This window comes from Rhinichthys klamathensis, unplaced genomic scaffold (assembly GCF_029890125.1).
Source record: "Rhinichthys klamathensis goyatoka isolate OS25496 unplaced genomic scaffold, OSU_Roscu_1.1 h1tg000440l_1, whole genome shotgun sequence".
NCBI lineage: Eukaryota > Metazoa > Chordata > Actinopteri > Cypriniformes > Leuciscidae > Rhinichthys > Rhinichthys klamathensis.
In genome coordinates, this window is record NW_026606936.1 from 250,892 (window position 1) to 269,363 (window position 18,472).

The 18,472-nt window shown below is 36.8% G+C and overlaps 1 protein-coding gene across 3 annotated transcripts; it reads left to right on the forward strand.

The window, feature by feature from the left end:
* Nucleotides 1-1,439: 1,439 nt before the first annotated feature.
* On the forward strand, nt 1,440-14,633 carry noctb (nocturnin b). Of its 3 annotated transcripts, none has more exons than XM_056236193.1 (3): nt 1,440-1,609; nt 11,630-11,890; nt 13,615-14,633. In XM_056236193.1, the coding sequence occupies exons 2-3, from the start codon at nt 11,638-11,640 to the stop codon at nt 14,472-14,474; spliced, it is 1,113 nt and encodes a 370-aa protein (XP_056092168.1). In that variant the 5' UTR covers nt 1,440-1,609; nt 11,630-11,637; the 3' UTR covers nt 14,475-14,633. The 3 variants fall into 3 exon arrangements, with proteins under 3 accessions (XP_056092168.1, XP_056092167.1, XP_056092169.1); XM_056236192.1 differs by lacking the exon at nt 1,440-1,609 and adding an exon at nt 9,935-10,216; XM_056236194.1 differs by lacking the exon at nt 1,440-1,609 and adding an exon at nt 11,003-11,497.
* The last annotated feature ends 3,839 nt before the right edge of the window (nt 14,634-18,472 follow it).

An 18,472-nucleotide genomic window follows, 5' to 3' on the forward strand; every position in this document is an offset into this window, starting at 1 on the left:
TCTTTTGGTGTCTTCATTTAGTTCTAGATGTATGGGGATTTCAATGTGGCTCCAAGAATAAATTGTTAAATTGTACACATTGTCAATGGTCAAAAACCAAATGTGGGTCACTTTGACCAACTAATATATTTTTTTCTTTTAAAGAGGAATATCTGAAGAACAAATAATATTGAAACTAGAAATGCGTTTTGTAATTCTAAACCCTGGGTAAATGGGATCCTGTGTCATCTTATTTTATGTTTCACACTGTTCAGAGTTAACAGTTAATCCTGGTTTTTCATAATCTGTCATGTCACAGTACACATTCCTAAAGCCTGGGTTACTGTTCTTATATGCATATGCGGCATCAACAGTCATGACTGGATAAACACAAAAATCACATTTGGTTTTCAACCATTGAAAATGGGTAAGATTCAACAATTTGGACATGGAACTGCATCGAGATCCCAATATCTCTGACTGGGACTGAACCAGGGCCTTATTGAAGATTCCAAAAGAAACATTTCTTAGGAACCAGATTTTAAAATCAACAATTTTTTTTAATATAATTGGCTTTCTTCCTCATTTATGTATGTCTTTCACTAAAAAAAAATATTAACAATTAAAAATTTGAGAGGGGAGCTCTGGTTGAGTTGACATGGAAGAACCCAGCAGGAAACTGCATGGTGCAAAGTTATTTTCTCTGACGAAGCCCCTTTCTGACAGTCATCTGGAAAATAAGTTGTGTGGAGAAGAAAAGGTGAACGCTACCATGAGTCCTGTGTCGTGCCAGCAGTGAAGCATCCTGAGACCATCCATGTGTGGGGTTACTTTTCATCCATGGGAGTGTGTTCTCTCACAATTCTGCCCTAAAAACCTGCCATGAATAAAGAATGGTATCAAAACGTCCTGCAAAAGCATCTTCTTCCATGGATCCAGGAGCAATTTTGGTGATGATCCGTGCATTTTCCAGCATGATGGAGCACCATGTCACAAGGCAAAGGTGATAATGAAGTTGCTCGGAGATCATTACCAAGCAACTCCCTGGATATTAATCCCAGAAAACCTGTGGTCAGTCCTCAAAAGGCAAGTGGACAAGCAGAAGCCCAAAAATTGTAATCAACTCCGAGCACTAATAAGGCACGAATGGATTGACTCTTTGCATAATATTGAAAGTTTTTGCCTATAAAAGCCTTTAAAACATATGAAATGCTTATCATTGTTTTCTAGTATACCATAGAAACATTAAAAAAAGAGACAAACAAAATACTAAAGCAGCAAGCTTTACAAAACACAAAATGTATGGCACTGCCAATACTTTGGGCCATGGCTGAACATATAGTGCTATAAGACACACACACACACACACACACACACTCCAGTTAGGCGCGCCCTTGAGGAGGGGATCCTTTATTTTGATATGCAATACCGCCTCAACCCCGCAGATGGCAGTGCAACTCCGTGGATCAGCAATCACCACCAGTCCTATGACCTTGCTTTGGTTTACAGCTGTTTTTGTGGCGTGTGTATGCTTGAGGAGGTCACTTATGTTTCTAAACGGACGCAGATCGCATCGACACACGCAATAAACGGCCTGCAAGAGGAATATTCAGTATTTGAAGCCAATCTGGTGAGTAACAAAATCGACTTAACCACTTTACCTTTAATGTATGCGCTGTCGTCCTTTATGTCTTCTCTGCTTTTGTGTTTCAGTTTCATCGGCGCGGCGCATATTATAGAATCAGACTGTTCTCCAACTACTCCGTGTAATGAATCGTAACCTAGAAGAAGTTCAGAAATCACAAATAAGTGTTGCGTGCCCTCCACTAGCTCGCTCATGTGGTGATGGTCTCTGTTTAAGAAGATAACGTTACTCGGCGTTCAACTCAGTCCACTTGTTGATAATTCACAAAGCACAAAACCATAAGGGAATTCAAACAATCAATTTAAATTCAAGCCTACTAGATCAAGATCAAAGGATTATTACAATTAGTTTTGCCTCGATATTATTATTATTTAACTATGCGTCATTATAGATTCGTGGACAATTACACAATAATGACGTGAATGGATATGATCAGCACGAGGCTGCAGGTTACATCACGACCGTGAGAGTGATTATAGAACATAATGAATATAATATTGAGTTACATTTTTAGTCACAATACTACCAGTTCGATACAATGTCAAAGCAGGATACAGTTAAGCGTGTCCGAGCAACGCAGTGGCATTTCGTTCTCAAATTAATGTTTTTTTTTTTTTTTTTTTTTTACGAACCGCAATAATGATTCAATGTCTCGCTCTGTCTTGTTACAGATTTCGCCACCTACTGGTGAAACGATGTAACCCCGCTCAAAAACTTGTACCATTAAAGTCATATGCACTGAAACGGCGTGCTGAAAACAGAGCTGTTTTTGACCAGGTAAAATAAGTGTTTTCTTACAATACTAATGAGAATTTTTAATTAAAGTATATTACAAACTTTTAATTTAGACCCTAAAGAATCATATTAGCTTGTACAAAAATGGCATTATATGACCCCTATAAAGGGGATATAGTTCACACGTGATGAACGTTGTTTCCATCCCTACATGATTTACTTACTTCTATGGAACATACAATATATTTTGAAGAATGGCGGGCTGGGACTAAAGGCCAGTTCACACCAAGAACAATAACTAGGCTGTAACAATAAAGATATAGTTTAGAATAAACAGAACGATAATGTTCTTCTAGTGTGGACGGCCGCTAATGTCGGTATAGTTATCATTCTTGGTGTAAATTTGCCTATAATGATAATGTTGTCTGGCACTTTAAATTCTTAAGCACTTTAAAATCGGGTGAATTTTGATTGTCACAGTTTTTAATGTTCGTTCATCAGCTGGAAAAAAAATTGTTCTGAAAGTGATTCCAACGTTATCGTTTTCGTTATAGTTATAGTCCTCCTTGGTGTGACTGTGAATGGGCCTTAACTATCTGATATCTGTACATTTTATTATTAAATAGTGTGGGTCTTCAAATTTGATTGGAAAGTGTTGTTTGTTCCAAGATTGCTGATATTTAGATCTCTTGGAGTAGGTTTCTTTCACTAGTAGTGAGCTGGAGTGTGAAATGGAAAACCAGGAACGGCGCTGGAGCGGAGTGTGTAACAAAACACTTTCTGCGCTCTGCACATGGCATGGTGACACACAAAGCATGGTGACACTAGCCTAGAAATCTAGACGCACCCTAGCGGCAGCAAAAATTATTTTGCAGCAAAGTGTGGTCTAGCAACTCTCCGTTGGCTTTTCGAGCTGGAAAAACCAAACTCTGGTCAGGCCAATCACATCGTGTATAGAGTTGGTGGAGCGGAGTGTGTAACAAAACACTTTCCGCGCTCTGCACATGGCATGGTGACACACAAAGCTTGATGCTTTTATTCTTTTAGAGCTAGTTCCTTTCATAGAAATGAAATATACAAGAAGTCCAATTTGTATCTGAAACATAAGTTCGGCCTACTTGATAACAATTATTTAACTGCTGTATGAAAGTAGTAATACACTTGCAAATGTGTTATTGCTTAAATTAAATAAAGGACACTGATTTAGATCATAACAACTTTTGAAAGTATTTACAATTGGTTACCTTACTCGTCTTGAGTAATCGGATTGCTTGCCAATTGAGTTGACACATTCCATTGACCGTATGTTCTATTATAGTGAATGTGTGTAGTATAAATGTAATCCAGACATAATAGATTTGTTGTGTTGTCATTGTCATGTGGCCTAGTTGTGTTGCTTCACTGTCATTCAAAACTCCTCTCCCATGGCCTCATGGGATAGTAAAGCGCACTTCTAAAGAATATTGTCTTTGAAGTATCATCCAAGTACTTTTTCCCTACTGTTTTATGAATACTATAAATTCGGACATACAACTCTTTTCACAAAATTTTTTTTTGACTACTATATATAGACAATATATATACTAATATGCATAGCCTATTTGGATGCAGGCATGGTGTTGATATGATTGAATTGCTATCAAATTAGTGAAAATGCATTATGTGGCCAAGTGTAAACAGGCCTTTTGTGTACTCTGTCATGGAAATTTATGTAAGATATAATGAGTTTTGTGTGCCAGTTTCATTTGTCACTCACGAGTAACAGCTTCCTTTTATGGCACAGATAGGCTAACTAGAGTCAATCTCCAGGAGATCTGATTATCTCATGAATGAAGCTAGAACGAGATAAGAGCCAAATATCTTCATTTGTTACAACACGCCTAACAGCCTATATGAAGGATCCCATTTATACAGTACCATGTTGACCTTATTGTAGAGTAATTTTGATCTGCCCCTGGCCTGCACCTCTAATAATGGTGTTGCTGTACTTCCCCTCATTCAGTTTGTGTTGATGATGCTATTTTGATCTGTGACTTTTAATCATGACCTTAAAAGTTAAGCGAGACTGAGATATATTAGCACAATATTATCCTGAAATAAATGATACTCCCTTACCTTTCCAGTACCATCGTAGATTGTAAAAGTCTATACTGTCACTTTTGATCAATTCAATGTGCCCTTTCTGAATACAAATATCAATCTCTTTAAAAATGTATTTCTTTTCAATCTTATTGACCCCAAAACCATGGTACATGGTTTGTTAGAGATTTTAATATCCTTTTTAGTAATCCATAATGTAAGACATAGTTAAAAAAATATATGTTAGGATGGTTGAATAGAGGTTGTTTTGAAGCATATCATGATCACGTATGTGCATGTTTTTTTTATATCATGTGTGCCAAAAAGTAAGTGACTGTTACTACTGTACTGTGAATGTACAAACCACTTATGTTGTAACCTTGCCTAGCTTCCTGAATGACAAGTCAGACGGTTAGAGACATTTACGATTAAAGTCGCACGAAACGGAAGTCGCAATAGTCTTCCTTCTATTTCTTTCTTTCCTATTGACGTATATTTGAGTGAAACAGGTTCTCGAACAAGAAATGTAGGGTGGGACTTGATTTTGTACATTCTGAATTGATTGGATTATTGAATTATCTTTTTCTATTGCTGTGATATCATGTGAGAGACAGGTTGTCCTGTAATCGGTAATCTGTCTTGTAAGTCATCAGAGAAGAGAAGAGATGTCGTTCCAAGAGGGAGGGAAAGTTATTACGAGGGCATGTGAATTAAAAAAAAATAATGATGTGCATGGATAAATCATTTAAATTATCTACTGCAATATTCCATAAATAAATTGCACCATATGTTATTGTGGCCGAGAGCTCTCAACACGCTGCAACTAAAGAAAACACATGCACATAGAAAAAACACCAGCAAATTAATAAAACATCATCTATTTGACTACACATGTGCTGTAAATACTCACAACGCAACCAACTACAAAAACGCACTGCAAATATCAAAGCGCAATGCGCTACAACTGAAGAAAACGCATGCAAATAAAAAATCCACAGCAAATTAAGAAAACATCATCCGTTTGACGGATGCAAATACTCACAATGCAGCCAAATACAGAAACGCACGCACTGCAAAACGCACAATGCAACCAAATACAGAAACGCACTGCAAAACGCACAACGCAACCAAATACAGAACGTACTGCAAAACGCACAACGCAACCAAATAGAGAAACACACTGCTAAATGCACAACGCAACCAAATACAGAAACGCACTGCAAAACGCACAACGCAACCAAATACAGAAATGCTCTGCAAATACTCACAATGCAGTCAAATACAGAAACTCGCTGAAAATACTCACAATCCAGCCAAATACAGAAACGCACCGCAAATACTCACAACACAACTAAATACAGAAACTTGCTGCAAATATCACAAAGCGCAATGCGCTGCAACTGAAGAAAACACATGCAAAACACCTGCAAATTAAGAAAACATCTTCATCAGTTTGACAACACGTGCTGCAAATACTCACAACACAACCAAATACAGAAATTCGCTTGAAATACTCACAATGGGTCTCATTCATGAAACATTCGTAAATATACGAGTAAATATGAGAGTGATATGCGCGTAAAGAGACATTCCCGAAAACTCATCTCCTGATTCACAAATACTTCGTAAACGTCAGATGTGATAGTGAAATGTGTGTGTGTGTTAATGAATTCCAATCAGTCGTAAATGGGACGTGCGTGCACGCTCATTCTCAATTACCATAAATCCCGCCTATTAAATCCGATCCGACTGACAACTATATATGTGCATCATATTATGACATGAATGCGAATGAAAATAAAATTCTCAGATGCAGAAATTGAAGTTTTATTATCAGAAGTTCATTCAAAACACCACATTTTATTTTCAAGCGTACATAGTGGTGTATCGGGTCCTAAAAAAAGGAAGCTTGGCAGCATATTACAGATGCAGTTAATGGAGTTTCATCTGTTAATCGAACATTCCCAGAAGTGAGAAGAAAATGGTTCGACATTAAGCTTGAGAGCAAAAAACGAATTAGTTAACTTCGGAAAAATAGTATTCAAACTGGAGAAGGACCATCGCAGATGCTATTACTGGCTCTCATAATAAGAAAAACCGTATGTAATTACTATATATAATATTTTTTCAAAATGCTGTGCAAATATGTACCCGATTAAGGTGAATTAAAATGCAGCCTTATTAATGAGCAAAACGTTCGGGTGTTAAGCGCACTATTTACGCGTGGCTGGGATGTAGATTTCTTGTGTACCAACTAACATTTGGAAAATACGAACATTTTAATGAATCCGAAAATTTACGCCAGAACCACTTTACACACGATTTACACAAAAATTCGTTCTGCTCGTGTTTCATGAATGAGACCCAATGCAACCAAATACAGAAACAAGCTCCAAAATATTCACAACAGAACCAAATACAGAAACGCTCTGCATATACTCATAACGCAACTAAATACAGAAACGCGCTGCAAATACTCATAACGCAACCAAATACAGAAACACACTACAAATACTCACAACGCAACCAAACACAGAAATGTGCTGCACATACTCACAATGCAACCAAATACAGAAACGCACTGCAAATACTCACAACACAACTAAATACAGAAACATGCTGCAAATATCAAAGCGCAATGCGCTGCAACTGAAGAAAACATATGCAAAACACCTGCAAATTAAGAAAACATCTTCATCAATTTGACAACACGTGCTGCAAATACTCACAACGCAACTAAATACAGAAACGCGCTGCAAATCCTCACAATGCAACCAAATACAGAAACACACTATAAATACTCACAACGCAACCAAATACAGAAATGTGCTGCAAATACTCACAATGCAACCAAATACAGAAACACACTACAAATACTCACAATGGCCCTCATTTATCAAAAGTGCGTACACCAAATTTCCAGCGTACACCTGGCGTACACCCAAAACCACGATGACTTTGAGATTTATCAATATGGACGTTGGCGTACGGCACGCTCAAATCCTACGCCAGCTCAGGAGGTGGTGTACGTACGTTTTGAGTTAGTGCGGAAATGCGCAGAAAAACAATTCCTAACACCACAAAATGCACTGACAAACTAAAAGATATTATATATCATGACCCACTGTAAAACAAAAAAACAACAACATAGTAATTATAAACTTCAGTGTTAATTTTTGTGCAACATGGACTTCAATGTTTAATTTGTGTGACTTTACCAAAGCATTTGATTTGTAGCCATATGTATTCCTTCAGTTGCGAGCCTGTGCGCTTTACCCTGACGTTTCAGGGTTTGGCCCGGCAGGTGCGCACGGACTGGGTTCGGTAACGAAAGGCTTTCAATGACCAAAACATAATTCAGACTGACAAAATAATAAAAAATACATTCTTCTTCTTTTAAATAATAATAATAATACAAATAATAATAATGACATTCTTCTTCTAAATAACAATAAGCGTCATTAATAATGCAAATCATAATAATAATAATAAGAATATTACAAATTGTCATACAATTATAAATGTGAATGAATGGTACTCCACATCACATCATCATCATCATCACTATTGTACACCCCAATACATGTAACGTGATTCGAAATTGAATGCTAATTCAAAAGACGTGCTGTAAAATATTGCATTGTGATAGGTCATTTCGGCTCCACGTCAGAGAAGTTTCTCTTCTTTGCCGTCTTCCGTGTGTACATGGCGTAAAATGAGGGCGTGGGGGAAGCGGAGACTTGAATATATAGGGGCGTGTTATTCTAATGACGATCGTTTTCAGCCGCGGGATTTATCAAGGGCAGGTATTGCGTACACCTGGATTTCAAAGGTACGCACAGCTTCATAAATCAGGCGGTGAGAGGAGTGTAAGCATAATCTTACGCCAACATATACGCCCGTTTCTACGCAAGAATGATAAATGAGGGCCAATGCAACCAAATACAGAAACAAGCTGCAAAATATTTACAACGCAACCAAATACAGAAACTCACTGCAAATACGCACAACGCAACTAAATACAGAAACGCGCTGCAAATACTCACAATGCAACCAAATACAGAAACACACTACAAATACACACAACGCAACCAAATACAGAAATGTGCTGCAAATACTCAATGCAACCAAATACAGAAACACACTACAAATACTCACAACGCAACCAAATGCAGAAACACACTGCAAATATCACAAAAGCGCAACGCGCTGCAACTGAAGAAAACATATGCAAAACACCTGCAAATTAAGAAAACATCTTCATCAGTTTGACAACACGTGCTGTAAATACTCACAACACAACCAAATACCGAAACTCGCTTGAAATACTCACAACACAACCAAATACAGAAACAAGCTCCAAAATATTCACAACACAACCAAATACAGAAACAAGCTCCAAAATATTCACAACACAACCAAATACAGAAACTCGCTGCAAATACTCACAACGCAACTAAATACAGAAATGTGCTGCAAATACTCACAATGCAACCAAATACAGAAACACGCTGCAAATAACACGGAAATGTTTCAAGGGGACCCCAACAAGTGACAAACCTGGCTGGGACTATTGTTCAATGTCTACTCGTCAGTGTTGTCGATGACCTGAAAGGTGAGGTTTTTTTTGTTTATTTTAACATCCTATTCGTATGTGCGTTGCAAGTTTTTGCAGCGAGTTTCTGTATGGTTGCTTTTTAGTAATCCATAATGTAAGACATAGTTAAAAAATATATGTTAGCATGGTTGAATAGAGGTTGTTTTGAAGCATATCATGATCACGTATATGCATGGTTTTTTTTTTATATCATGTGTGCCAAAAAGTAAGTGACTGTTAGTACTGTACTATGAATGTACAAACCACTTATGTTGTAACCTTGCCTAGCTTCCTGAATGACAAGTCAGACGGTTAGAGACATTTACGATTAAAGTCGCACGAAACGGAAGTTGCAATAGTCTTTTCTTTCCTATTGACGTATATTTGAGTGAAAGAGAGTGCAGAGAGTTTCTGTATTTGGTTGTGTTGTGAGTATTTGCAGAGAGTTTCTGTATTTGGTTGCATTGTGAGTATTTGCAGGGAGTTTCTGTATTTGGTTGCATTGTGAATATTTGCAGCGAGTTTCTGTATTTGGTTGCATTGTGAGTATTTGCAGAGAGTTTCTGTATATGGTTGCATTGTGAGTATTTGCAGAGAGTTTCTGTATATGGTTGTGTTGTGAGTATTTGCAGAGAGTTTCTGTATTTGGTTGCATTGTGAGTATTTGCAGAGAGTTTCTGTATATGGTTGTGTTGTGAGTATTTGCAGAGAGTTTCTGTATTTGGTTGTGTTGTGAATATTTATTTGCAGCACATGTGTTGTCAAACTGATGATGTTCTTTTTAATATGCTGGTGTTTTTTCTTTTTGCATGCGTTTTCTTCAGTTGCAGCGTGTTGAGCTCTTTCGGCCACCGTACAAGAGTGTATTTAGTTAAAATTAGTATTTGTCCTTGTGACGAAACGGATATAATGTAACATGCATAAAATCATGTGGTTTCATGGTTGCATTATGTTCCCTGGAACAGCCTTTTGGCCCGTGTGCTCAGATTGCGTGTGTGTGCGTCCATATGGTCTCCTGACGTCTCAAATCTGTAATCTCATTCTGTCAGAAGCAGTTTAACACACACAGCCAGTGGTGCATTTCTGCTGAACATCGCTCACACAACATCACAACACACACACACACACGCTCCGCTATAGGACAAACTCAAAATCCAGTCCTAACATCATGGAGGTTGTTGGTAAGGTAAACAAATTCAGTTAACTCCTTTAATTCTAATGAAAAATGTAATTTTAATGGTTGGTTGATTTCTATGCCACTTGGATTTAACACTAATGAATATGTTTTTGTGTTTGTATATGTATTTAAATTTGTGTTTGGGGGACTTTTTATAAGTCAGGTCATAAGTGGACAGTTTTGAGACAAAAAGTGAATATTGTTTGTTTTTAAACTCAGGTAACATTTAGTTGATTAGAGAATTAACACAACAGAGTCTATTTATGTGGTGTTCTGTGTGTAGCAAAAAATGCAATGGTACAGTGATGGTATCAGATAACAATACCATGGTACTTGTATATGTCATGTGTATATATATCTCACTCAAAATCTCATCTGGTCACTTTTTCCTTTTTTATCTTACAGACTCCAAGCTTTTGACTGGAAGTGTATGTTGTGCAAAGTAAACTAATGTACAGCATGAGATGAAGATCAGTCATATTATTAGCCTAATAAAAGCAGTTTAATTTTACTTGGAGCAGGTTGCATTATGGGGCTGTCATGTTGATATCACATGATAGCTCATTTATGCAATGACATCAGTGACAGATGGCACAATTGCGCTACTACGTGTCAGCACAAACGATTTACTGATTGATTTTAATGGGGAAAAAACTATTAATCATTGTAATATTTTATAATTAAGATGTATTATTTTTGTTTCAATTTATTTAATTTTAAAACAATTATTTTAATTTATTTGAATAATTTTATTTAGTCATGCATTGAAATTGTAGTAGTTATTGAATTTGCCATTTGTATTGCTGAAGATTTATATATGATATTGTTAAATTAACTTTGCTTTAACTCAACTCGCAACAGTGAGCATCGTAAAGCTACAGTGATCTATAGAGCTCAGAGGTAATTGAGTTAAAAGCTAACCAGGCGTTAATCAAGGCATGTTTAGTTGATTAAGGCCACGATGGATTACCAGGGACCTATAGACCAACAAAAAGCTCTAGTGTAGCCAACCAGGACGTTCCTTTAAATGGAAGAAGTCTACACCTGTGAACTTGCATGTTGCTGAGACTTCGATATCAATGGAGCCATTACATGCATGAACGCCTCTTAGCTCTGGGTGTGTGCGCGACATGTCTTAACAACTGGTGCTACTTGCTGCTCTCCGTATAAATGGATTAACCATGTGTTTGCTTGTCCTATTTGACGAAGATACAGGATAGAATGAATTAAAGTGGAAATAGATGGCAAAGCCTGGTTTAGTTCAGCACAACTGCTCAGTGTAAAGGTGTGTTCACGCTGACAGCTATTTGCAGCAACAACGCGACCAGGTGTAGTTCTTTTTTATTCCTTTAAAAAGGGAGCAGGTGATGAAATTCCAGGAAAGATCATTATGTGATGTCTGTTTTGTTTCTCTTAGCATGTTCCATGGGCAGCAGCTCTAGTCTCTACAGTGCCCTGGCTAAGACTGTCAGCAGACCTCCTCTCCCTCACACTCGGGACACATACAATCCGGGGAACGATCTGGATCAAGACCTGGCGGACCCTTTGGAGCTGTTGCAGGAATGTAGAGAGGTTTTGAGAAACCGGCCTGCCCAACTGCAGAGAACTCTCATTCAGACGGGACATGGAGACTCCAGGCAGACGATCAGAGTTATGCAGTGGAATGTACTAGCACAAGGTACAAACCTAAACCCTATTCATCATCATTAAGAGGGGACACTGAATGACATATCACTTGTGTTTAACATGATATACACACTAAAACATTTTGGGGATGTGTGAGAGCCTCTTATGGCCACCAAGACTGCATTTATTTGATCAAAAATAAAACATGAATCATGTTTCGTGAATTATTGCAATAAAAAAAAGTGTTCTATTTGAATATAAAATGTAGCCCTAATTTATTCCTGTGATGACAAAGCTGAATTTTCAGCATTCTTCAGTGCCACATGATACTTCAGAAATCGTTCTCATATCTGATTTACTGCTAAGATACATTTTTTTTATTAATATCAATGTTGCCAACTGTTGTACTGCTGAATAGTTTTGTGAAAAATTGTGATACTTTTTTCAGGATTATTTGATTAATCAAATTTTTTTTTTTTTTTATAATATAAAAGTCTTTACTGTCATTCGATTAATTTAATGTATCCTTGCTGAATAAATGTAATTTCGTAAAAAAATAAAAAAAATCTTACTGACAAAAGTTTAAGGATCAGGAATAAAATAGGCAAATATAGTAATAATGAAATATAGTTATTAATAAACAATTATAATACTAACCACCAAGAACACACTAGCAACCACAACCAAACCCCTCAGGAAATCTTACCAATGCATAACAACAGTCTAGTGTCATGGTGGTGAGTTTTATGGTGGTTATTATAGTTTTATTTTATAACCATTGAAAGTATAATAAATATTGACTGAAATAAAATAAAACATTAATTTTATTTAACTTTTTATTTTATTTAACTATGCCAAGGCAAGATTTCTTCTTGTTTAGTTTAACTTGATGTACTAAAATAGTTCAATTTTATAATTGTAATAATAATGATTGTTTCGCTAATCATTATTACATATTCAGGTCTTTAGTGACCGAGATTTATATCTTAACACGGATGGCTCTCTAACTGCCACATTAGTATAAAACTAAAGTTTATATCTCACAATTGTGACTTTATAACTTTCAATTATGAGTTTATATCACGCAATTCTGGCTTTATAACTTGCAAATACGAGTTAATATCTTGCAATTCTGACTTTATAACTCGCAATTGTGAGTTTAAATAAAAAAATGTAATGCTTTTTTATTTTTTATTTAGTGGCGGAAACGAGCTTCCATAATATTCTTTTGTTTTATGCCTGCGGTATTTATGAGTGAAACATCACATCATCATTGTGTATTAGACATTGCCACTTTGAGGAATAAATGTGAATTGCACTTATTGAGTCATCAGAGATTCAGTTATTTTTGTGAAGAAAAAAATATACGCTATTTACTTTTTATTAAAAAAATTCTTGTTATATTGTTTATAATGAATGAATTGAGTAATACTAAAAAAGTTGATGTCTAACTTTAAAAAATGAATGAGGGGGAGGATAGTGAATGATGTTCTGTGTCGATAAAGACCCGAGGTATGCGTTTAAAGGTTAATAAAAAACAGACATATTTAAAATGAATAATAATGACAAAGTTACTAAAACTTCAGCTTAAAATGAACATATAAAAATAAAAACCAATTCAAAATATTAATTAAAAGAATCTCAATGATGCTGAAAATACACTGCCGCAAGGTGACATTTTCATACAAATCTTTTACTTTAGAAAGTTGTAGCTAGGATGATTTACAGAGATTATTTTTTTTAAACACAATCCAACTTCTCTCTGTCCCGTTGCAGCGTTAGGTGAAGGCATGGACAGTTTTGTGCAGTGCCCCGTGGATGCTCTGAACTGGGCTGAAAGGAAGTATTTGATCCTGGAGGAGATCCTAACCTACAGACCTGACATCCTATGCCTACAGGAAGTTGATCACTACTTTGACATGTTTCAGCCCGTCCTGGCAAGTTTGGGCTACCAGAGCAGTTTCTGCCCCAAACCATGGTCTCCATGTCTGGATGTGGAGAACAACAACGGCCCTGATGGCTGTGCTCTGTTCTTCAATCACAAACGCTTCCAGTCACTAAACACAACACACCTGCGACTGTCCGCCATGATGTTGAAGACCAATCAGGTGGCCATCATCACCGCTCTACGCTGCCGAGACACAGGTCGGGCGTTCTGCGTGGCGGTGACCCATCTGAAGGCACGGAGCGGTTGGGAGGTCCTACGCAGCACACAGGGTTCGGATCTGCTGCGCAACCTGCGGAACGTTGCACAGAGAATAGAGACCGAAGAAAAAGCAGACGCAGACGTTCCTCTGATAGTATGTGGCGATTTTAATGCCGAGCCGTCAGAAGACGTCTATAGGAATTTCGCGACATCTAGTCTGGGACTGGACAGTGCGTATAAGCATTTGAGTACGGACGGGAAAACCGAGCCACCTTACACAACGTGGAAGATCCGGCCCAGTGGCGAGAGCTGCCACACGCTGGATTACGTGTGGTATTCGCACAGAGCGTTTGATGTTAATGCGGTTCTGGACTTTCCTACAGCCGAACAAATAGGACCCAATAGGCTTCCTTCCTATAACTACCCTTCAGATCACCTGTCCCTCGTCTGTGACTTCAGCTTCAAGGATCCGGCGCTTGTTTCCCAGTAATTACAGACTTATTTCGCAAGATATTACACAAGTCGAGACTTGTGCTGGCACAGTATTTCTACATATTTTGATTCCTGTTCATGAATAATTAGCACTTCAGCCAGTACATTCTTAAAGGGATAGTTCATACAAAAAAAAAAAAAAAAAACATAATTTCGTTCAACGACGTATATGATTTTCTTGTACTGTGGAACATTAAAGGAGATTTGTTTTCATTTGCTAAGACAATACAGCACAATAAAATCTTCTTAAAGCAAAAAACTTCATCGTAAAAGTAACATTAGTGACTGCAAATGTTATTGGTGAAATGCAATGTTTGAGATTTAAGAGCTATAATGGGGAAAGGGGTTCAAGAATGAACTTTAAATATCATTGTTCCTCACACAAAGCTATAGTATGGCTTCAGAAGGCTTGAATATTACTATTTTTATGGTGCTGTAAATTGGTGTCCGTTTTTATTGTATGGACAAGAGCAGGTAGGACATTAAGTATATTATCTCCTTTTGTATACCACAGAAACAAAGAAAGAAATACAGGTTTGGAGAGGTTAAGTAAATTATGAGGGAATTTTCATTTTTGTACGATTTAGAGGCTGTTTAGTTTACACGACGGCGTTTTCAACTTAAAACGGAAAACTTTTTATGCTTTTCGGCCCTTCTTTTACACAACAACGGCATTTTGGGGACTGGAACGCAAACTTTTGAAAACAGGTTTCAAAGAAAAACGATGCCGAGTAAACTACAAAAAGGTGAATTTGTGAAAACCGTGTCTTTTCAGTGTATATGCGTGTAGTTTTTCTTTACAAATTGGCATCGCCAACTACTGGCCTGGCAGCAGAATACAGCTTTTTTTTTTTTTTTTTTTTTTTTTTTTTACGGATCCGTGTGAACGGGGATCATTTTGATAATGTTGTCATCTGTACACGAAAAAAGCAAAGGAATAACTTTTCCGTTTTATTACATTGTTGTCGTGTAAACATACCCTTATTCTTTTAGACTTGTATGCTTCAGGGTGTTGGTTTAAAAGCAAATATGTTTTCTTAATATGTGACTCAAATCATTCTGCAACATGTTTTGGGTCTTATTGGTAATAACATGACAGCTCGCAGAAATAAAACTATTGCATTGTGGTGGGGAGGGTTTTTTATTGTTTTTTTTACGGTTAATAAAGTATGTTTGGGAAGATGTCAAATTCTGCATGAACATTGTGTATCATTCACACTCATGTATAAGCGAGGGAAGCCTTATTAATAAATTATTTCCTTTATGCAACAGCCTCAAAATTATTTCTCAGCTTCGCCAGTCTACTCTACATGATCAATTGCAGACAGTTAAACTATTTGGACCCATCACATGAGCTCCTCGTTTTATAGCTCCTCGAGTCAAGCATTATTACACCTTTAAAGGTCACTGCAGGAAGAGGATGCAACTCAATCCCTTCCTCAAGGGTTGTTAGTGAAGTGTGCAAAACCACTAGCCCAATATTTACATAATGATCATTACAGTCTAAAAAGATATTTTGGTGCTCCTTAACCCTTATTGTTATGTAGATATTTTACATTTTTGATAAAACCAAATGTTACTTTAGTATTATTGAGATACTATTTTAGTTTTTATTAATATTTTGAATGCCTTTTTTTTCTATTTTACATTTTAAAGTTTAAATTATTTGAGTTTTTGCAGAACTATGCCCCCCTCTGGCGACAAGCGAAACTGCCTTACTGTCTTTGTCTTGCGTGGAGTTTGCGTTGGGGTTTATGAACTACAAGCCGGTCTCTTTGAATCCATCTTCTACTTTTATCGAAAGTTGACTGAAGTTTTGTCGCTCGAGTTGTCTTCTTTAATACGGAGAATGGCGGCGAATACACAAACCTGCCAGACATAGGGGAGCGTGAACGCGCATGACGTCACGCCCAGTCTCACGTTCCGGCCCCAATCCCTCTTATTTATTTTACTGTACAGGATTATAGAGGCAATCGCAGTGATCAGAGAAGGGCTCATTCAGCCCATCAGGCAATTGTTTAAGCATGTATGGGTTAGAAAAACGGGTATTTTTAACATGAAATGTTGCGCAATGCACCTTTAAGTAGGCCTATAGTTATATAGTTTTTAATTTTTGTTTTAGTTATTTTAGAACAAGTTAAACTAAATGAGAAATGTTGCCTTGGCAACTAGCTGAAATAAAATATAGCTTGTATAAGATTTATATATATATATATATATATATATATACTTTAAAAGTGTATATAATATATATATATATATAAATCTTATCAAAGTTATAGTGATGCAGTGGTGTTCTGAAATGAGGAGGCAAAGTCTTTTATTAATCAAATGTAAATTCATGTCCCAGTTACACTTAATGTTGTCACATTTTCCTGATTAAACCATTACATTACATAAAAAAATAGAAACCAACTAAAATTCTATTTTGTACGTTTACATTGTATTTAATGATAAATCAATTGTAATTAATGTTCTAGGCCTATTATCCAAGTATAAATCTCATCAAGTTGTGTTTTTGAGCATTTTTACATTTATTCAACAAAAAAATAACTAAATGGCAGTAACAATTTTAACCATATATTTTATTTGTGAACTGATATTCAGCTGTTCTTTTTAAAAGTCAACTTATTTTTGGATCCTCAGTCATCATGCTCGGTAAACAATGTCACAGACATGTATCTTTAATTTCTCTAAACTGGTTGCTCACTCTGTCCATAATCATGGCCTCCAAATTAAGCCCATATACAATGGCGGCCGTCGCATTGATTATCCAGGTTGGATGTGCAGCACATTGGTGGTGGTTGAGGAGATTCCCCCTTCTCGTTCCAGGGGGCACCACATTAGCGATTAAATGGACAGGGGCTCAATATAGACTATTTTGTATTATTATTGTTACCTAATACTCAATACCTCAATACGTGTCAAGCTACCCTGGTCATGTTTCAGGGTTATAGCCTATAACCCTGAAACATGACCAGGATAGCTTGACACGTATTGCGAGATTCTAGAGCCTCTGTGTGTGGCACCAGTTCACCCAGCAAATGTGTAGAAGATATCTAGAAAGCACACTACCCCCTAGTGACAGAATTTATAACTGCATGCACAGAGCCAAGAAATACAACTTCTTGCTGTGTACTGTAGCACAAGGACTTAATGAGTGTATATTTCTATTGAAATCCAGTTTGCTGGTATGCAAAAAAAGATTGTACTACTAATGTTAGTGTATGAAGTGAATAGAAAATCTATCTGTACCTCGTATTCAGTGCAGTTGGGGCCTACCTTGTCTTCTTTTAACCAGGACTATCGGGCTAGGGCAGCTTTCAGTGGGTCTTGACATGTTTAGTCTAAGTCTTCGGTCCAGTGTTTTATGTCATTTTCTTGTTTCAGTTTGTTTTGTTACTTTGGCTCAGCTTGGCATTTCAAGAATTTTGTGTCTGCCTTTTTATTATCAGTGGGTAACACACACCTAAATTCTGTTAGATATTATATGTTGTTTTTTCTAGTTGTAAATATTCTGCAGTTTATATTGGATGTTTCTAATTAAAGTCAGATGTTAGTCTCCTAAAGCCACATTTTAGCCCCTAGCGGTAGTCAGTGTCACACGGAACTTTAAATTGGTTGTTACCCTCCACTTATTCACTTATGTAAAATGAAAGTATGAATATATGCACATAAAACAAATGACTGCCAATACGTCTGAATGAAAAAAGGATTTTTTTTTAGGGCTAATCAACAAATTTAAGAATTTCGTTGTTCTTAAATTATTCATTACCGCCCATTTTACAGAAGTACAGTTCAAAGAAAATAATTTTACTGGACTTTAGTGGGTAATTCCCACTTTTTTTTTCACTAGCTTTGATTAGATTACATCATATCCGGTCTGGGGTTGCATATGGTCTGGCTGCAAAAGTTCAAACATTTCAATGCAACAGAAGCTCAAATTCAGTCAAAACTGACATTTTTCTGAGAAAGTGAAAAGGTGACCCAAGACCA

Coding starts and splice junctions, on each gene's coding strand:
- noctb (XM_056236192.1), top strand. Junction 11,891..13,614: donor GTGGAATGTACTAGCACAAG/GTACAAACCTAA, acceptor GTCCCGTTGCAG/CGTTAGGTGAAGGCATGGAC.